The sequence below is a fragment of the Neocloeon triangulifer genome, unplaced genomic scaffold, assembly GCF_031216515.1.
Source record: "Neocloeon triangulifer isolate White Clay Creek 2 clone unplaced genomic scaffold, ASM3121651v1 ptg000014l, whole genome shotgun sequence".
Lineage (NCBI taxonomy): Eukaryota > Metazoa > Arthropoda > Insecta > Ephemeroptera > Baetidae > Neocloeon > Neocloeon triangulifer.
The window spans coordinates 4,606,979-4,622,521 of record NW_026775556.1 but is presented as its reverse complement, the minus strand read 5'-3'; the positions used below and the strand labels follow the sequence as shown (position 1 = coordinate 4,622,521).

Genomic DNA, 15,543 nt, shown 5'->3' with positions numbered 1-15,543 from the left:
CAACTCTTAATTTTGCTTTAAACGATAGTTCTTTTATAAAGCGCCTACGTTGATTTTGTGCATTGAACTATATAATCAATTTTAACATTTTTATAAAACTCAAAATGAGCGTTTTTGCCCTGTAATTTTATAGGAGAATCGCGCGTGTGCTGGTTATAAATTTACAGCACAAATAATTACATAGGTTCTTGATGCCACACAAAAACTCGTGGTGCAAGGTCGTCGGAAAGGAGGCATAAAAATTGTAATTATTTGGAGCAAAAAGTCCATGCAGTCTCGGCCGACGCTGAAAGTGAAATTTGCGTCTGTTTGCGACACGCCAAGAGCCTGAATAACCACTTTCGATTTCCAGTTCACCGTGAACTTGAATCGGTCGCGTACGTCTCGTGAAACGAACGCACCTCTATCATCTCTTAATGCACACGTAGACAATAATTTAAAGTAACGGAGCCAAACAAGTGTGAAGTGAATTTATTTGCTCAAGTAGAAGTGCTTTTTCATGCCAAGCAGCACACACCACGTGCTTTTCACGCTTATCAGCGGCAAAAGCAGAGCCGACGATTTGATTGAACGCTTGCCAAAGGGAAAAGTGGTGCTAAAAATATACACTTGCACTCTGGGACGTCTACAATAGCCAATTCAAAGGGGTGTCCCCTCAGAGAATCAATTATTGGCAACTGTTAAAAACGACAACGAATGGTTTAAGTTTAGAAAAAACAAAAAAAAAATAATGTAATAGGATAAAGTCCTTTTTCTTAAATTACACCGCTTGACTAAGAATAAAAAACACACACACACACGTTTTAAAAATCATTAGAAGAAATATGATAAACTAATCCCTACTAAAATTAATATACTTTTCAATTAAATTCCTCCAGAGCATGATTCATATTACTTTTTTTTATTTAATCATTTGAAAAATGCATATTGTAATTAATAATCATAAATTTCCTTTCAAAAAATGTTGTAAAACTTTGTAAAAATTCGACATCAAATCTCAATTCAGATGCGTTAGAAAAAAATTATCATCCTTTTCTTTTTTTTATCATTTTCCTATATACCAAATGATAAGATTTACTTATATACTCAAAAATAAATTTGTTTATCTGCTGAAGATTCATTTGTCACACACAGTCAGTTAGACATGTTTTCATTCATTATATTATGGCCGTTTGTATTTAAAGAATGAAACCTTCACTGACGGGTCTATAATTATCAAAGATCGATGTTTTCTAGGTCAAAATATATAGTTTATTAACGTCACCAAAAGTGGATTTCTTGCTCTTTGACCTGCGGCGTTTGTTATTCAGTGGAAAGTTATCGATTATATAACTAAATACTCAGCTGATACATATATGAAAGTTTAAGAAACGCAAGTAAATAATTTTTTTCTCATCCATAAATGAAAATAAGTCGTTGGTGAGAGGATCAATCTCAGCGTCCATTCCCCCTGCGTATATGCATTTTTCATAATGTAATTACCTGACAAGACACGCAAACCAACACGCGTCTGTTACCTTCTCATGGGCGAATATCTTCACGGAAGAAAAAAGAAATAAACTCGTACGCGCAATAAATCTTTGTTAAAGAAGAATGAGGTAACCGTCTTGAAATCGAAAAACGTGCCACAGCTCAAGGACGTGCTGATTTTTTTTTGCAAGTCTGTATCTCCGCTCATTAATATCCATCAAACATCTTAAAACGAAACTATGAGAGACAGAATCGAGCAGGCACACGCCGATTGAATGGAAAGTGAGGAATTTATTAGAATATTTTTTATGAATAAAAAATATAGTATAGAGTTATTTATTTGTTGTTTGTTTATTCTACTCAAGTCATACATGACAAAATTGAATTGGAAAAAATGAGCAGAAAGGGTACCACAACTAGCAGAGCAGAGGTCTGCTAAAACGCCCGACATCATCATTGTATTTTAGATTCAATGTCAGGCAACTTTAGAATTGATCCATATCGATAAATTGAAAATAATAAGATAAGAGAGAGAGAAAATTTTCCAAATTTACCTCAAGAGGTGTGTATTTTTTTAAAGCAAACAATAAATTTAATAAGCAATTAGTCGTGATTGGTAATCAATTCCACATTCAATAACATTGAACTTGGAAACATAATTTCAATATCAGGGACATTAAAATAGTCACATAATTTAAAATTTTGCTCAAATACTCTGGAAAATTTTTATTTGCGAATATATACGCCTTTTACATTCAATTTCTACCTATTGAAAATAAAAATATAATTATAATTTAATTTACAATTGATTATGAATTAAAGTTTGACCAATCGAGCTTGAAATTTAAAATTTTCAATAACTAATTTATTCTTGAGTAATGCAATTTACTTAACCTTAGCGGTGGTTAGGTTGGAAAACCATCTTTTGAAAATAAAAAAATTAGGTGTGCAAGAAAACCTGGCGGAGCTAATTGACAAAATGTGTTAATTTAAGTCGTGCAACTTAGAAAATTTTTCGTCTAAACATGGAGAACACTAACTTGTTACTTTGTCGGTGACTAACGGCGTTCACCTCTTTTTTTTTCGTTCTTGAAAATTTTATTTTGGTGTCCTGTACACTCACAGGACTGCAAATTTTATATTAACAGTTTTGCCAATCTTATTGTAAACAAAGTCAAGAGGCCTGTGTTTGATCACGAAAGCAAAATATTAAATATCCGCAGCAGCCAAATTATCTCGCGTTCATGTGGGAAGTGGTTCGCAGTGCAACAGGTGCATGATAAAAAACGCAGGCCGGCTATGTTGCTATACCGCAAGAAGGTAGGAACTTTCGTCTTGTTTGGTTAAATAAGCAAGATCGTACACAAGGACACACACCGGCACCATAATTCACTTGCTGCACCAGACACGCAAATGAAAAATAATCATCCGCGTATTGGCATAAGGAGCGGCAGAATGAAATTTCAAACTTTTTTCTGAGGTTATTTTTATTCGCGTACAAGAGCTAATAAACGATGACCATATGAATTTTCGTTAGTGACAGATGCGTTTAGCAATAACGTGACTTGAAGAAAATGAGTTTAAATTGCGTCTGACTGAAAATTCAATTATCTTAAATTGACTGTATAAAAAGGCAAAAATAAAATATTTAATGTAACAGCGGTAGCTGTGAAAATTATGTCTTATGACGTTATTGGAATTAAATGCATTTAATGATGACTTTGGTAAATATTTAGAGGGCAAGTTCTAATCACTTACTTTTTGGAAACCATTGAATACAAGATTACTAATTGCAATAATATTCTTAGACCTAGATAATTATCATGTATGAGAAAATCATGACTAATTCATACTTTGTAGGCAAGTAATATAAGACATGATACTTAAAACATATAGAATTTAATAAATAAATTTAAAAATAAAAATCTGATTCAATAAATTTAAAGTAAACGTAAAAAAAAGTCGCTGCATTATTTTTATTTTATAAAATTCTTTTATTTCTTTAATTTTATTAAAACGATTTGATTAGATATCAAATAAATGTGTAGCGCTCACCAACTGTCTAATATGATTTAATTTTCTCAAATTGATTGACGCGATATGGATTTGCTTGTATGAAATTTTTACAATTTTTATAGCAAAGACCAAAATATCTGGAAAAAATACCCTCTAAAAAAAATTTCAAACAATTTTAAGTACGATTTACAAAAATGAATTAATAATGGAGTGAAACACTTTCATTTATGATATAAAATCATATGAGATATCAATGATAATAAAATAAATTAGTAAGAAGAGACATACCTCGGAAGTAGGATCGGTCGGAGAGGGTCGGCATGGGCCTGTCGGGCCCATTGAGCGGCGCGATTTGTCGGTGCCAATCGCGGCACTTGGCGCACAAGCCGCAGCAGCAGCCAGGCTGCAGTGGCGACCGCATGCTGACTGGAGACACGGACTCGGAGGACGCGCGCGTCAGGACGACCACCGAAGCCCCCCGCCCGAGCATAAGTCGAGGGCGCCCCGTCACTCCGAGGACCATGCCTCTTCCCAGTACCAAGTAAGCTCTCTTTCACAAACAGGTGAGAGATGCAATTTGTTCTATTTTATCTTCACACCGAACAGAGAAAAATCTCGGTTGATGAAGAGAGGTGACGTCGTCGTCCCTTTTATTTCGGGCACCACTTGACTCTCGCGGCACCGGAGGTTAGACTGACTATGAGAGTCAACGAAGCGGCTGACTTTTGTATTAACGTGCCATTCTGTTGGCGGTGCGTGTGACAGAGGCCGCTTGCTCGCCGCTATAAATGCAATGCCGTATGTCAAATAATTTACGATTCGCAAAACGTGTTGTCCTAATTTATGAACAGCCCGTCCGATTTTGCGTCCAGGAGGTCTTTGCTTTTCATCGCAACGGGATGTTTTCCCAAAGGTAACTGTTAATTCATGTTTTATAATTATGTTTGTTACACCTCATTCATTTGCACCACTGGCCGATATTACTTAGCATTGAACACATCTCATGAAGCACACGTGCCAGAAGTTTTGCTGGTTCACAGGATAATATCATCATGAAACCGGATTTTGATTTTTTTTTTTCACAAATTATAATAGAAAATCCTTGTAAAGTTGTGTAATAATTCAAATTAATTATTTTAAGACTTCCTTCCAAATAAACGTGAAAAGCGGCTAATTAGTTGATTTCAAGGCTAATATTAATTATTGAAAACTGCGGCAAAGTCCCCACTAAAATTCAAAGGAAATTTTCTATATTACCCTTAATGACTATTCTCGATCAATCAGAATACGTTGTTACATTTCCACAACTTTTTTGTTCAAAATCTTCACTACTTTATAATCACGCATTCATCTTATTACCGCGACTGCTCAGACTGCCCTAGTGACGATAATTGCAGATAATTGTAGCGTAAAGACAAGACGATATTGAGTTTACTTACCTCCACTTACCTCTACACAATCTCGCATTTGATTTATCAGCAATTTTAATATAACTGATCTCATGTTGTATTTTTACCACTCTATGCAAATCGTATGATTTATTGAGATGCAACCGCAATGTAATAAAAAGTTATTCTTTCCTTTTTATTAACACGCCCAACAAGAGAGCGTCACTGCAGTACCTCTTACTTTATATTCTATATAAAATCTATCGCCGGAGAAATCGCCCTTGACACTTGAACTTGCCGCTGACACTACACTTATGTTGATGCATTTTTAACTAAATATATACGCATCTTTTCCGTATATTATGTGAATAATTGCACTTGCACGTGCAGCATCCACTCCATCATAAATCTTGAGCACGTTTTGAAACCCTTTCGTTCGTTACGTCAATTGCAGTTAAAAAAAATATATAGATAATAGATATTCTAACGCGTCTTTTGCGTTCAGGAAGTAGAGGCACGAGAGGTATGGTGTTTTTTATAGGTTTGATGGATCGCAATGTGTTGGCTCATATGTGTAAGTGTGCGACAAGTGCAAAGGTGCTTTCAAGTGCCTCCAGTGCATTTGGATAAAAAGAGTGAGCGATGCTATCTAATTAAAATAGCACTACCGATGTTTCACAAGATAAACAAAGGGATATATGGGGCCATTAGATCGCAGATTAAGGGCATTGTGATTAAATCTCATTTTAATTATTAACACAAACAGATCAGTATTATAGTTCGCTTACAATTAATTAAATTGCATATGAATTTTAGATTTTGTAATAAAATATATTTTTGCTTGGTTGTTAAATACGTACGAATTTGAAAAACCTTGTTTGAAAACGCAAAATCTAATATTTTATGACAAAATCAAGCTAAATTCTTGGTTATTGGAAGTGATTTAGAGCATTATTTATTGTGCAGGATGCTCAAGGTTGTCAAATAATAAGTATTACAAATTTTTCCTTGCGGCGGCGCACTTTTTATAATTTGAGGTTCTAGAACATACTATGGACTTTCTCTGCACCCTAGGCGTTGATAATATTTTGCATATTGAGCTCGGTGCCATTTTTAATAAGCATTTTCAATTGCATTAGAGGAGGAGTAAAGTTTGTAACACAAAAAATGTGTTCCAAGCCGCTTTTTCTATCCCTCATTCTGGAGTTAACAGCTTTTTAAAGTATTAGTGGAGCCTCATGTCAAGGAACCTGATTGGGGTTTCTCTTCGTCTCAATTATCTTGTATGTTGATGTATACATTGCGATAAATCGTCTTAATTTCTAAATATTATTTACCTTAGATATATGAATTTTGACATGAAGTACTTTTTTAATAATAAAAAAAAAAAAATAGTATAAATTTGGATTATTTAAGAAAAAAATTTGCAACAAATTATAATTTGCATTTCATTTCTAATTTGGTGCCTCTTAAACCTATAATAGAATGTATTTTATTAATTTAATTTTCTTTATGGGCAATTTTTCTTAGTAAAGTTTATAATCTATTAAAATGAGACTATAATAATTAGACACACTCTCAATAATTTTTGGATGCAGAAACAGACACTTTCCAACGCAAGTTTTAACCTTTTCCTTTTGTAAAAATCAAGGTCGCTTTACTCTTTAATTCTTTCACGGAACTAAGTGCCTTCTAAGCCAATAATTTTTATAAAATACAGTGTGGTATGCTAAACAATTTCTTTTGTTTTGTTCCTATCTTCTCGTGTGAAAAATCGCACAAAAATATAAAATTGCTTATAATAAATGCGCCCTATGAAACCAGGAAGCGAGTTGGTGCTTGTGGAATGCTTGTCAGTCTTCTCTAGCTCTACGCCCGATAAGACAGCTAGACATATTTCTTCATTGCACGATTTTCAAGATGAAATCCAACAATTCGGCCTTGAATAATCCTGGACCGGATTATGTGGAACGAATAGAGTTACACGACTCGATTGCCTATGTCATTGATTGCAGTTAGCTGCAATCGGCGTGCTGGGCAATAATATAAACAAATGCACTCTCCAATTACATGCATGTGCAACGAGTGTTCCACGTGCAGTGAACCCGTCCGTTCGTAAGAAGTTGTAAAAACTCCCAACGCAAGGTGACTTCAACATAATAAGCCGCGTAATGACTAATGAGGCAAAACCCCTGCCTGCGCGAAACGATCAAGTGACTCCGATCCAACCGAAGTGTGCGACCGACTACTGCACCACTGACGTCAAGCAACGCAATTATTTTTGAGATCATACGAAGCATGTATATTAACGGTGCGAGATTAGTAAGTTCTCCTTTAACAGTGTTAAAAGTCATGCTACACATCAAAAGGCAGATGCAAGAAATTTTATTCGTCAAAGTAACTTTTTCACATAATTATATATTGATGTTTTGCTAATGGAATTCCCTGTTGCCTCGAAGCAATCAAAAGAAAAATGACCTTAAACCTTCAGTTTTCCAACTTGCAACGTTTGCCTCGGAAGATAGATTCCCTCAGGGCATGAAAAAACAATCTTAGAAATCAAAATGATAAACGTTGGAATAAGGGTTTAAAAAATTATTTAATTTATTATTTTTGTTTTAACTTAAAAGTACAAATGTTCAATAAATTAGGTAATTTCAAAATACTGTTTTCCGAACAATAAATCTGGCATGATCACTTCATTAATAATTATTCTTCAAACACATCTTAGCGTTAGATGACTGCAAAGCAGCGTGCTTATCCTCATATAAAAATACATCATGTTTTGTTTCTTCTCCCGCGCTGTGTGAGCATTCCGGTTAATCAGTATTATTAAAAATATTAAGGCTGAACTCTCAATTTGCTTATGTACGTACAATCTCGCCCAAAACAAAGGCTAAAAGCACCCATAGAAGAGTTGCTGGGAAACAAGAATAAGCACAGGAACTGTGACGATTTCTCAAAAGACAGAAAAAACGGTCCAGAAATCTTGAGTACAAAAACAGTCACCATTGCCAAAATTGTTGTAAAAAGTGAACAATTCTTCACTAAAATAGGACAGCTCTTTGTGAGCATAACACAGAGAAAATTTTGTTTAAAAACTGCAGGCTAACAAATGATCAATAGGTTTTCTTTTTAACTCGCAGTTTACATATAATTCAACAAAGCACCCTAAAAGTTTCAAAACATTACCAAAACTACTTCCTATTGATCCAATTTTCTTTTTGGCACCTTTGGGCGTTAAAATTTTCAGATTTCTCTAAGAAGCGCGCGGACAATTACAAGGCCCTAGTAAATTCGGCAATCAAATCAGACCTGCCAGAGTTGTGGTCTGCAGTCTTTCAAGCGGTTTGTAAGTTGTACTTGATATTGCCCATTAGTAACAGCCGTCCATCCACTCCTGAGTTTTTGGAGCTCTGCAACACGAGCACAAAATCAAAATAAATTTAGCTCCGGAAATTTCCAAACACCCAAAAGTAAAGAGTAAATTTTTTGGAAAATAAAATAAAAATAAAATTACTTCGGGATATAACTTGAATTTGAGGAAGTTTGCAGAAACAAACTTACAGCCTGGTCCTAGGAGCCGGGATTCTTGAAATTCTTGAGACCCCCTGTGGCCGGGGAATACCGCTCTCGCCTGAACTGATCACGGGACGCACCAGGCACTGCGGCTTTATTAGAGACGACCCCCGAGATCTTCCGTTGAGCACCGGCCTGGCCAAACCGCTTACCTTCAAGGAAAATTTTAAATTCAATTGAAACGACTTGACTGTGGGAAGAACTGTTTGGAAGAAAGAAGTAAACATCTGGAAAATCATAAATGTAGTAATAAAGTGTCCTTTTGAAAATAAACAACTGACCGAAAACAAACAAAAATCAAACCATGCAAAACACAAAACAAAATAAACCAAACGGACATTGACTTGCCTTGACGAAGTCACAAGATATTAAAGTTGAACGAAACCGAACGAAACTGATGGAACTAAACTTGAAATTCCTTCTAGTTCAGTTTAAAGTTTAACAAAATAAATTTTTTCTTGGTTTAAATTTTAGTTGTTAAGTTAAACTATAAATTATGCTATATAAGTACCTACGAGTACCTAGTAAAATTTTATTTCAATTTTTTAGAAGGCTAGCTTATGAAATTGCTTTATTAATTGTAAGGCAAACTAAAAAATGTAATATTTGCAAAGTGATGAGTGTGCAAATTTAAGAGATTCAAGATGAAAGCAGTATTAAATTTTTATCAATTTGTGCAGCATTGTGCCGTCTTGACTCTTACCTCCACCCGTTGCTTAAGGAGCCTAGGCGGTCTGTCGAGGGTTTCGTTACTTCCAATAAGCATCCCATCTGGTTATTCAAAGTGCATTTAGACATGTTTCAACCACCATTAATTAATGACAATTAAAATTCACAATCTAATAAGTCGAATCGAACCAAGAAGTAAAAAAAAGCATGCCCTTTATACCTGGCACTTTAGTAAGGGCCTGATTTGAGCCGTATGGACTTCCGGAGGGACTGGAATGAAGTGAATCGCCAACCATCGAACTTCTGGAGCTATGATCAGATTGGAAGTCCTCGGTGCTACGGGTGATGGGGGAAGGCAAATCGGGTGACAGAACACGGCTCTCGATATGGTAGGGAGTTGAGCTGTACTTCAGACCTTGGGAAAAATTATAAATTTATTAATGAGTTTTGTAATATATTTACTATTTTTACTTTCTTCCTGCATTCTGGCAAGAGTCTTGACCTCTCCTGCTGTCAGGGCAGCTCTGTGGCTACTCGAGAAGCTCGAATCTGAGGCACTACTAATTTGATCTTCTTCTAGGTGATCATTATGGTGAGACTGCAAATGAAAGGTAAACCTCAGTCTCAAGTGTTGTTTTAGAAAGGAGATTTTAAAACATTCACACTTTTAAAATATTACTCTATTAAAAATTAACACCAAGAAGTTAAAGAAAAAAACACTCACAATTAGTTCAAAAGGTTCCTATTTGCATAGATTGTTTAAAAAATGAAAGGATAAATTTTATCGCTAATATAAAGTAGCATTTTTTTTACCTGATCTAAGTTAAAAGTCCTATTGAGTTGTGATTCGACACTTCTTCTCGGCAAACCCGATGGTGTCAACCTTCCGTTGGATAATCTGTCAGGCGTGCTCCTGCCCTCCGCCCTATGCAGTTGGAAAGTCGAGTCCAAATTGTGTCTGGGCAGGCTACTCTCCCGAGGCTGCAAATGAAATTGGAAACTTGTGTTAAGTGGCAAAACGAAACCCGGGGAGGGCAACTTGAGCCTATACCTGTCGACTATGCTGTTCCATCAACAGGTTTTCCTGAGAGGAATTTCTGCTACTGTTCATTGATTTGGCCACCGAGAGGGGAAGAAGGCGCTTTTTGGGCCGCGTGAATGTGCGAGTGTCGAACTGGCGCTGCTCTGTCAGTTCTGCAAACACAGAAATTGTAGATGTTACATTAATTTTTTATAATAATTATTCTCAAAAACGTTAAAACCGGCCAGTTCCTTTAATGGCAACATTTAAGTTCAAAGTTTCATTAATTTGTTGATAAAAACTCATTTTTGTTATGAATTTCTAGTTTTATAAATAAGTATAACTGCTAAAAAGTAAAAATATTAAATAAATCTATTAAAAAAGGTCCTTTCAAACAAGAATGGACAAAATCGCAATCGCACCAATTTTTGAAAAAGATGATCGCGATCGCAATCGCAAAAGGTGGTTGATCGCAGGCGATCATTTGCGATCAACGAAAGCAATTTTTATGCTTAATCTGGGCGAATTTAATGCTAAATCTGAAAGAAAAAATGTCAATTTCAGGTAATTTGACAGAGAAATTTCTTTAACTACGGCTTTTCATTTACGGAGTTCATTTTTGTTCGGACTCCTCGTTCTGAAACCAGAATTGATCAAAAACCGTTCGGAAATGTATATAAAAAAATTTATATATCGCAAATGATCGCAACGTTTCTGATCGCGATCTCAATCGCACGATTTTTCAATTTCATGATCGCAATCGCACAATTTTTATTTTTCAAGATCTCGATCGCAATCGCAATCACATAAATTTGAGATCGCGTCCATCCTTGCTCTCAAAACGCATGTAAATTAATTTTACAGAATCAAACTATATCAGTAAAAATTTTATCCCAGTGTCATATAATTAAGAAAAAACACGATCTTAAGATTTCAGTCAATATTTAAATATGATATCATCAATCTGTATTGAGAGTGGATCAATTTACGACTATCGCACCACTTTCCAATATTGGTATCAGGATTGACTGATAAAAGATAAAATGAACAGGGCGCTTGCTTTCATATTTATTATGAAGTACCATCATGAAGTTTACACCGCCTGATAAGCGGAAATGGGTGCGACTCCACCTAACAAAACGCCAAAAACTGCCAGGAAATTAAACTGGTGCCAGACCATAATTTGTGATTTAATCTTCCTGTCTCAAAATTAGGCACCCGTCGGTCTTTATGACCAGTTGGCGCCAATGAAAATTTGAAACAATTGGTACCAGAATTAGAAAGAATTTATGTTCCCTTTTTGGAAATTATTTTTTTTTTAACAAGCGTGGCCTTCTGGAAAAAATTATAATACAGGCCAATGTTATATATGAGGGCTTGCTTGCGTCACTTGATTGAGAGACAAAAAGAAGCCTTAGTGTAAGGTGGTTAATAAAAATAAATTTAATAATCTCGGTCATTGAAAGAGGCTCCCAGCAATAAACCCTAAATCAAGCAGCAGTTTTTGCAAAGTGTTAAATTCAACTCTGAATAAGGAAAAAAATGAAGGAAATAATAATAATATGCTTCAAATAAATACATCAAAATGATGATTTTTAGTTATTTATTTTCTTCTTCTTTTTACTTTCGCAGGAATTTAAAAATAAAAATCATCCACAGACCCAAAAACTGGCGTTCAAGAGGAGCCTTTCACTATAGCTGCAGAAGATTTAAGACTGCAGCAGTAAGACAAAACGCTTTGTGCCATAAATCGGTGTCAAGAGTGAACGTCCGAATGCTTCGAACGTTATTTTATGCATTTCAAGTTCCCATCGTAAAACAACGGACCCGTAAATAAAATATGCAATTAAAACAACATCCTCACGTTTGGGGGCAACGTCCTCGGCGTCGGCAGCGGCCGCGTTTCTCTGCAACTGCTGTTGTTCCCGATCCAGTTGTCTCCGAAGTTGCAGGAGCCACAGGTCAAGATCAGGGTCAGAGGCCGCGGCGTCGAATTGGGAGCTGCGGAACAGCCTGACGGACATGCGGAAAGAAAGAGAACATAACGGTGCGTGAGTCAACCTTCCTTATTTGTCTGCACAGTGACGTCATTGCAATTTTTTTATTTTGGTGCTCGTTTTCATGATTTATTTTGATACGCACCAGGTCTGTTCGGTGTCCGAACAGTCGTCGCCCAGGGCGACCAGGGAGTCGACCGAGGCACTCCGTCTGGCCGCCTGCATCTCGCCGAGGCCGCCACTCGGGCCGCCCTTCCGCAGCTCCTCGTTCTGGCGCTCCAGTTGTCGCACCATTTCCTGCAGCTTTTTCACCTCCTCGATGGGGTTCAGGATGGCCGTCGAGTCCATGGCGGCGTGATCACGAGTGAACAGGGTCTTCGGCACTCATCAGCAGCGGCGACGCAGGTCGATTGCTGCTTGGCTGCTGATGACAATGTAATTACTACGACGGTGCCTCTGTCTACGTCTCTTTGGGCGAAGGAAGGGAAATATGGCAATGGCACCACCCACCAGTAGCGCCGTTTTGCAGTTCTGCCAATCAGACGGAGTTTCAAGACCACACCCAACATTCATTTTTTCCTTTGGTTTACCAGTTTTTTAAGAGTTTTCAGCAAAATAATTAATTAAAACCATTTAATATATTTATTTACATGGATGTTTCGATTATAAGCAGTTCAGATTAAAAATTATTGCAGATTTCAGATTAAAATTAATAGAACGGAACTTTATTAAGTTGGTGCTAAATCTACAGCAGCTGAAAAGAAAAACATTCGCAAAATCGCGGATTATGTTATGTACATACATATGTACATAATACTGCTGTTTCAGTGCTATAGTGCTATTCATCAACTCACAACTGCAGTAAAAATAGTGAAATATAACTAGAAGGACTTTTAAATAGTGAGTGATAACGCTAGTATTTGAGGAACAGTAATTAATTAATATACGTAACAAGATCCAGACAAATCGCAGATGCATCATTGAGGAAAATGCTTAACGAGGTAAATGAAGTCTTTAATGACAAGTCACTGGACCAAGAGACCCCCATTGGAGTGCCCTTGACCGCCAAGTACAAGAGGTTAATATTTTTTCCCTCGCCTTAAATTGTTTATGTGTTATAAAATGATGTTTAATTTTAATTTTTATGAACAATGTTTTTACTAATTTCAGAAGTTTTGCTTACTTGACGATTAAGGACAGGCTTCCAGTCATTATCACCAAAATTGTAGACCATCTTTACAGAGACAAACAAAAGATTATTGAGCAGTTTGGAGAGGTATATGCTAAAAGCTGCCTTGCATATAGCAATAATTTAATATAATGAAAATTTAAAATACACAGGATGCTACTGAAGAGATAAAATCGCTAATTGGAAGCTTTTCCAAATTGAGAAACGAGCTTCAGACAAACAAACCTCTCTTGCCGATTGCAATTGGTGCCGATGCGAATTTGTGGAATTCTTGCATACAGGACTGCCGATGGTTTGACTCTCCCTGGCTGCTAGTCGAGTGCTACCTTTACCGGAGAATGAGGGACAACATTGCTCAAAGGTTTCGTTATTAACAAGCTTTAGAAGATTGTCAAAATAATTTAAAAATTTGTAGCCCAAGTCTGGTTGACTTTGACCAGTTTTTGGAGCAGAAGAAAAGTGGATTTGTTGCATCTGTTCCGGCCATGAGAGGACTGGAGGCCCATCTTAATCATTTAACTGCCAACCCACTTTCCGAGACTGTCAAGACAGAATTGATCCAGTTGTTTAAAGTACGTTTTTGCATCTTTTTGTTTCTAAGTCCCAGACTAATATTTTTGTTATGTTCTTAGGTCGCTCTATGGGGAAACAAATGTGACATGTCCTTGAGTGCTGGAGAACGCAGAGAGCAAATTGTTGACCCAATGAAGCAACTTGATTCTCTAGAGTCCAACATTTTGTGCAACCACTTGGAAAATGTTTGGGAGAAAATTTTAAAGCTCAAGGAAAATACCTTATCCGTCATTGGTAAATTAATTATTGAATCATGATTATTATATCTCAACTCAAATAACTTAATTAGACATTGTCTTGGACAACGCCGGTTTTGAATTATTCACCGACCTCTGCCTTGCCGACTTTCTTGTCAGTCACGAATTTGTATCTACTGTTCGTCTGCATGTGAAGAACATGCCATGGTTTGTCTCTGACGCCACCCCTGTGGATATTTTCTGGAGCCTTGAATACCTCGAACAGCACATGCCTGAGCTAGGGTCTCGTTGGCGCTCCCACTTCCATTCCGGCAAGTGGATTCTACATCCTAGTGCGAAGTCCTCATTTTGGACTCTACCACATGCTTTTGGAAAGATGCAAGAAGTAAGGATTTTTTTGTATTAATCCTGATCTTGTTAAATAATGGCTTTTCATCCGAACAGGTCGATCCTGAACTTTTCGAAGTACTCAACAACTCTGGTCTGGTCATTTTTAAAGGAGACTTAAACTATCGAAAACTAGTCGGCGACTTAAACTGGAGCCCTGAAACTGAACTGAAAGTTGCTTTGGAGGGGTGCCCAACTCCCCTACTTGCACTGAGAACCTTAAAGGCTGATGTTGTTGTTGGTTTGGAAAAATCTGTTGTGTCAAAAATGGAGGGTGACTGGATGGTCAGTGGTGAATATGCCGTCATGCAGTTGCTTGATAAATGATCCTCTGGTAATAAAAGGCTTGTTTGCTTTTCTTACTCGATCATGCTTAAACTTTTATTTCTTTTCATCAATGGAATGAACATTTCAGTTAACATAATTTTAGTAATGATGAAAATTATTTGTTCAAAAGAAGTCATGCAACTTGCAAAAACTAATGTACTGTCAATTAGCAGCTTGACAAAATGATAGGTTTATATTTTGGCAGGCAATCTAAAAACAAAAATATTTGAGGTATTACCATATAAGGGAGCTTATAATTCAATCAAGTTTTCCGTTCAGTACTTGTAATTGAACTTCATCTTCAGCAAGTACTCGATTTTGACCTGGGATTGGTCGTAAACGATGTATTCATTGTAGAGCAGAGAAGTCTGGTTGTTGTCAGCAGGTTTGGGCTTTCCCAAGGGAATCTTAGTTCCATGGGGGAGCTCGACAATTTGGGTAGGATCTGGGTGGGTTTTTCCAACACCCTTGACACTGTGGAAGGTCTTAGGCAGCTTGTCAATGAAGTCCGCTTGAGTGCGTTCTGCGATGTTACCCAAAGCCACGTCGCACAGTAGCAGCAAGCCATAGGGGTTGTTCTTCGAGGTGCAGCAGTAGTTGGCCGACTTGGAAACCATGTCGGCAAAGTAGATGCCTTTGCCAAACATGTAGCCGGTGACAGGTGCTTCAGGAGGCGCGATTCTCAGACCCTGCATTTAAAATTTATGATTACTCATAATTAATAAATAAA

The 15,543-nt window shown here is 36.8% G+C and overlaps 5 protein-coding genes across 8 annotated transcripts in view; 2 read left to right on the top strand and 3 right to left on the bottom strand.

Moving 5' to 3' along the window:
• The window catches only part of LOC132201267 (lysosome membrane protein 2-like), a 17,631-nt gene extending 13,447 nt beyond the window's left edge, over positions 1 to 4,184 (bottom strand). Inside the window, exon 1 of the mRNA XM_059627291.1 lies at positions 3,775 to 4,184. Within this exon, the coding sequence (XP_059483274.1) occupies positions 3,775 to 4,009 (235 nt within the window). The 5' untranslated portion in view covers positions 4,010 to 4,184. The remainder of the gene's footprint in view (positions 1 to 3,774) is intronic.
• Positions 3,801 to 15,543, top strand: part of LOC132201271 (transmembrane protein 231) — a 23,173-nt gene continuing 11,430 nt past the window's right edge. The window contains exon 1 of the mRNA XM_059627299.1: positions 3,801 to 4,399. Within this exon, the coding sequence (XP_059483282.1) occupies positions 4,330 to 4,399 (70 nt within the window). The 5' untranslated portion in view covers positions 3,801 to 4,329. The remainder of the gene's footprint in view (positions 4,400 to 15,543) is intronic.
• On the bottom strand, positions 7,455 to 12,640 carry LOC132201269 (uncharacterized). Of its 4 annotated transcripts, none has more exons than XM_059627295.1 (9): positions 12,286 to 12,640; positions 12,008 to 12,156; positions 10,174 to 10,316; positions 9,936 to 10,103; positions 9,594 to 9,720; positions 9,343 to 9,537; positions 9,157 to 9,224; positions 8,395 to 8,605; positions 7,455 to 8,290 (listed from the first exon to the last, which is right to left on the bottom strand). In XM_059627295.1, the coding sequence occupies exons 1-8, from the start codon at positions 12,486 to 12,488 to the stop codon at positions 8,438 to 8,440; spliced, it is 1,221 nt and encodes a 406-aa protein (XP_059483278.1). In that variant the 5' UTR covers positions 12,489 to 12,640; the 3' UTR covers positions 7,455 to 8,290; positions 8,395 to 8,437. The 4 variants fall into 4 exon arrangements, 3 of the variants coding, with proteins under 3 accessions (XP_059483278.1, XP_059483276.1, XP_059483279.1); XM_059627293.1 differs by having other exon boundaries at positions 8,442 to 8,605; XR_009442258.1 differs by lacking the exon at positions 9,157 to 9,224.
• Positions 12,644 to 14,853, top strand: LOC132201268 (damage-control phosphatase ARMT1-like). The gene is made up of 8 exons (XM_059627292.1): positions 12,644 to 13,040; positions 13,096 to 13,218; positions 13,311 to 13,416; positions 13,482 to 13,690; positions 13,745 to 13,901; positions 13,962 to 14,136; positions 14,192 to 14,484; positions 14,544 to 14,853. The coding sequence occupies exons 2-8, from the start codon at positions 13,130 to 13,132 to the stop codon at positions 14,811 to 14,813; spliced, it is 1,299 nt and encodes a 432-aa protein (XP_059483275.1). The 5' UTR covers positions 12,644 to 13,040; positions 13,096 to 13,129; the 3' UTR covers positions 14,814 to 14,853.
• LOC132201265 (poly [ADP-ribose] polymerase) overlaps positions 14,839 to 15,543 on the bottom strand; it is a 4,710-nt gene continuing 4,005 nt past the window's right edge. Inside the window, exon 11 of the mRNA XM_059627290.1 lies at positions 14,839 to 15,502. Coding sequence (XP_059483273.1) covers positions 15,089 to 15,502 — 414 coding nt within the window. The 3' untranslated portion in view covers positions 14,839 to 15,088. The remainder of the gene's footprint in view (positions 15,503 to 15,543) is intronic.

Excerpts from the sequence above, each read along its gene's own strand:
- LOC132201268 (XM_059627292.1), top strand. The coding sequence starts at position 13,130 with ATGCTTAACGAGGTAAATGAAGTCTTTAATGACAAGTCACTGGACCAA. Across the intron at positions 13,219-13,310 it reads TTGACCGCCAAGTACAAGAG|AAGTTTTGCTTACTTGACGA; the intron begins GTTAATATTTTT and ends TACTAATTTCAG. Across the intron at positions 14,137-14,191 it reads AAATACCTTATCCGTCATTG|ACATTGTCTTGGACAACGCC; the intron begins GTAAATTAATTA and ends TAACTTAATTAG.
- LOC132201269 (XM_059627293.1), bottom strand. The coding sequence starts at position 12,488 with ATGGACTCGACGGCCATCCTGAACCCCATCGAGGAGGTGAAAAAGCTG. Across the intron at positions 9,721-9,935 it reads GGACTTTTAACTTAGATCAG|TCTCACCATAATGATCACCT; the intron begins GTAAAAAAAATG and ends TTTCATTTGCAG. Across the intron at positions 8,606-9,156 it reads TCCTTAAGCAACGGGTGGAG|GTAAGCGGTTTGGCCAGGCC; the intron begins GTAAGAGTCAAG and ends TTTTCCTTGAAG.